The sequence below is a fragment of the Monoraphidium neglectum genome (assembly GCF_000611645.1).
Source record: "Monoraphidium neglectum strain SAG 48.87 unplaced genomic scaffold scaffold05858, whole genome shotgun sequence".
Lineage (NCBI taxonomy): Eukaryota > Viridiplantae > Chlorophyta > Chlorophyceae > Sphaeropleales > Selenastraceae > Monoraphidium > Monoraphidium neglectum.
Window position 1 is genome coordinate 1 of NW_014007773.1, and position 2,739 is coordinate 2,739.

The 2,739-nt window shown below is 62.2% G+C and overlaps 1 protein-coding gene across 1 annotated transcript; it reads left to right on the plus strand.

The window, feature by feature from the left end:
- Positions 1 to 895: 895 nt before the first annotated feature.
- MNEG_15985 (hypothetical protein) lies at positions 896 to 1,878 on the plus strand (the record flags this gene model as incomplete). The annotated part of the gene is made up of 1 exon (XM_014035544.1): positions 896 to 1,878. A coding segment is annotated over one exon (983 nt), but the record flags the coding sequence as incomplete, so codon positions are not given.
- Between the last annotated feature and the right edge of the window lie 861 nt (positions 1,879 to 2,739).

Genomic DNA, 2,739 nt, shown 5'->3' on the forward strand with positions numbered 1-2,739 from the left:
CCTCCACCCCCCTTGCAGTCCCCGTCCCCAACTCGGACCAGGCCACCTCCACCAAGACCCCCATCCCCATTGACGCCTCCGCCAAGATCGCCGCCGACGTGGCAGACCCCGCCCCCGGCCCCGGCGCGGGCGAGATCCGCGACGCGGCCGCGCAGGAGCCTGACTCCACCGGCCGCGAGAACGTGGTCCCGGGCGCTGACGAGGGCGGCTCCGGCGGCGGCAAGGCGGTGAGTGGGTTGATTGTGGGGGCTGGTTTTGTCGGCTTATTCTGTGTGCGCTCGTTTCGCAAGCCTGCAGTCTGCGTGGGTTCACTTCGCCAGCCGATGCACGGATGTTGCTGGCTCACCTCACGCCTCTGTTTGCCAAATGTTTCAGCGCATGCCAGTGCATTGCATTGCATCTTATGCTCTTCAGCACTTCCCTTGAGCATCATTCCGCACCTCTGCTCAACCTTGTCTCTCTGCTTCATCTTACACTATCGCAGAGCGAGGTGGAGCAGCCAGGCGTGCGCCTGAGCGCGCTGCCGTCCGAGGACCGCTTCACGGCCGCCGCGCTGTTTGGCGGCAGCAGCCCCGCCAAGAGTGTCGAGGCCAAGACAGCTGGTGGGTGCGTAGCCTCCTGGCTTTTTTTGTGCAGGCCAGGGGTTTTGTTTGTGCAGGTCAGGGTTTTGACTTGTGTGAGTTGTGGGAGACAGGGGGTTACATCGATGATGAGGCGAGTCCTCTACCGCCCCGGACCTGAATCAAATATGTCTGTCGTCTATCGCTTTAGGTTATGTTATTCAGCATTTGCGGGCATGGCTGTACTTCTGATGCAGTTCAGCTCTCACCGCTTTTGATATTAATTCTCTCTTACACTGACACGGTCATGCGGTCAACCCCTCACCCCACGATAGAGGTCACCAGTGAGGTGGAAGGCTCCCTCGATGCCCTCCGCGCCCGCGCGCGCGACATCACTGGCGGCCGCCCCGCCGGTGAGTTCTACGAGACGACCTCTGCCTCCTTCCAGAAGGCGCAAGACGACGCCGCCGGCGCCGCCAAGGACGCTGCCTCCAAGGCGTCCAGCGGCGCGGGCGACGTGAAGGCGCGCCTGGGCGCGGCGGCCGACAAGATTGGCGACAAGGCGTCCGGCGCGGCTGATGTCGTGAAGGACGCGGCCAAGGGCGCGCTGGGTGACACGCAGCGCGCCGCCGGCCGCGCTAGTGACAAGGTTCGTGATGTTGCCTTCGCCGGCTTCGGCGGCGGCGACCAGTCCGGCATTGCGGAGCCTGACAAGCTGGGGGAGATTGCCAGGGGCACTCCGACCGACGCGGCGCCGGCGGGCGACAGGCCGGCCGGCATCGGCCAGGGCGTGCGCGGCGGTGTCAACCTCGCGCCCAAGGCGAGCGAGAAGGTTACCGGCCCGACCGCGGGCGGGGACCTGCGCGGCAGCATCAACGCCGCGGCGAGCAAGGTGGTGGACGCGGCGCAGGGCGTGCGCGACGGCTCGGGCGCTGTGGTTGAGCGCCTCGACGCGTCGTCTGCCGGCAAGGACGTGCGTGAGAATGTGAAGGGCGCCGCAGACAAGGTCAAGGATGTTATCAGGGGTGTGAGCGTCCTGCCCTCCGGCGGCGCCGGCGCCGCCAACCCCAGCGCCAAGGACGCCCGCACGGCCGCCGTCGATGCCGCCAGCGGTGCCGGCGACAGCGCGAAGGGCGCGCTGGAGTCGGTGACGCGCGCCGTCGGCGGCGCCGGGGACAGGGTCAAGGGGGCTGCTTCTGAGGGCAACAGCATTGCAGAGCAGGCCGCCAAGACCAGCACTCGTGTCGAGGGCATCCTGCAGCGCGCGGCCGACAACGTGCGCGAGGGGCGCACCGGCATCGAGGGTGTCACCAAGTAAAGTGTGTCAGGGGACCTGGCCAAGCTTGTGTGTGTAGACAGTATGCGGCTGGCTGTGGGAGAATTGCAAAGGCGAGGCAGTGGGTTGATGGGTAGTGTTTGTACTGCCGTCTTCCCGCTGGTCTCGGGCGTGTGCAGCTGTACACAGGGCCACTCATACCATCAGGCCTCATGAATTTTGCTGATTGCAGGCGGTGGTGCAATTGACCTGCCGCGAACTTGCAATGCGGGAGGCAGTCCTCGGCACACTTTTTGCCTGGGCTGTGAGTTGAGCAACGGAACGCAGTGGGATGTGGTGGTTTTCTGCTGTTGGTGCCATCACAAGATTCCAAACCTGCTACACTTTTGAGCGGCGGGGATGGGGGTTGGTGCGTGGTGCATGTACTGTAGAGTTGGTGCCTCTGCTGATGTGTCCTGCATGCGGTGCATACCATCAAACCCATCCACACAGATGATCTCATCCACCGACCGGCAGGAAGCCCTTCAATGCGGCATGCAGTTTTGAGTGCAAACACAACATCCTTGCAATGCACTGCAACAGTTGCAATCGGCTGAAAAGGTTGCCTATGCGTGCGGGAGTGTAATTGATGCTCCTGACTCATATAGGTTGGATAAAGCTATGCAGATGTGGCACAGAAACAGTAATCAATGTGGTTAGACTTCTGTGGCATGCACTAGTCGACGCTGTGCAGAGTGCACAAATTTGGTCAGTTGAAATGATGGGTAACAGGTACAAGTTAGGTAAGCTGAACTAAATGTTTAGCTCATGAATTAAAGATAGATAAGTTACTCATACCATAGTATCACTGCCATCGGCCTCGCACTGCCATCGGCCTCGCGCTCATCAGAGCGGACCTCCTCA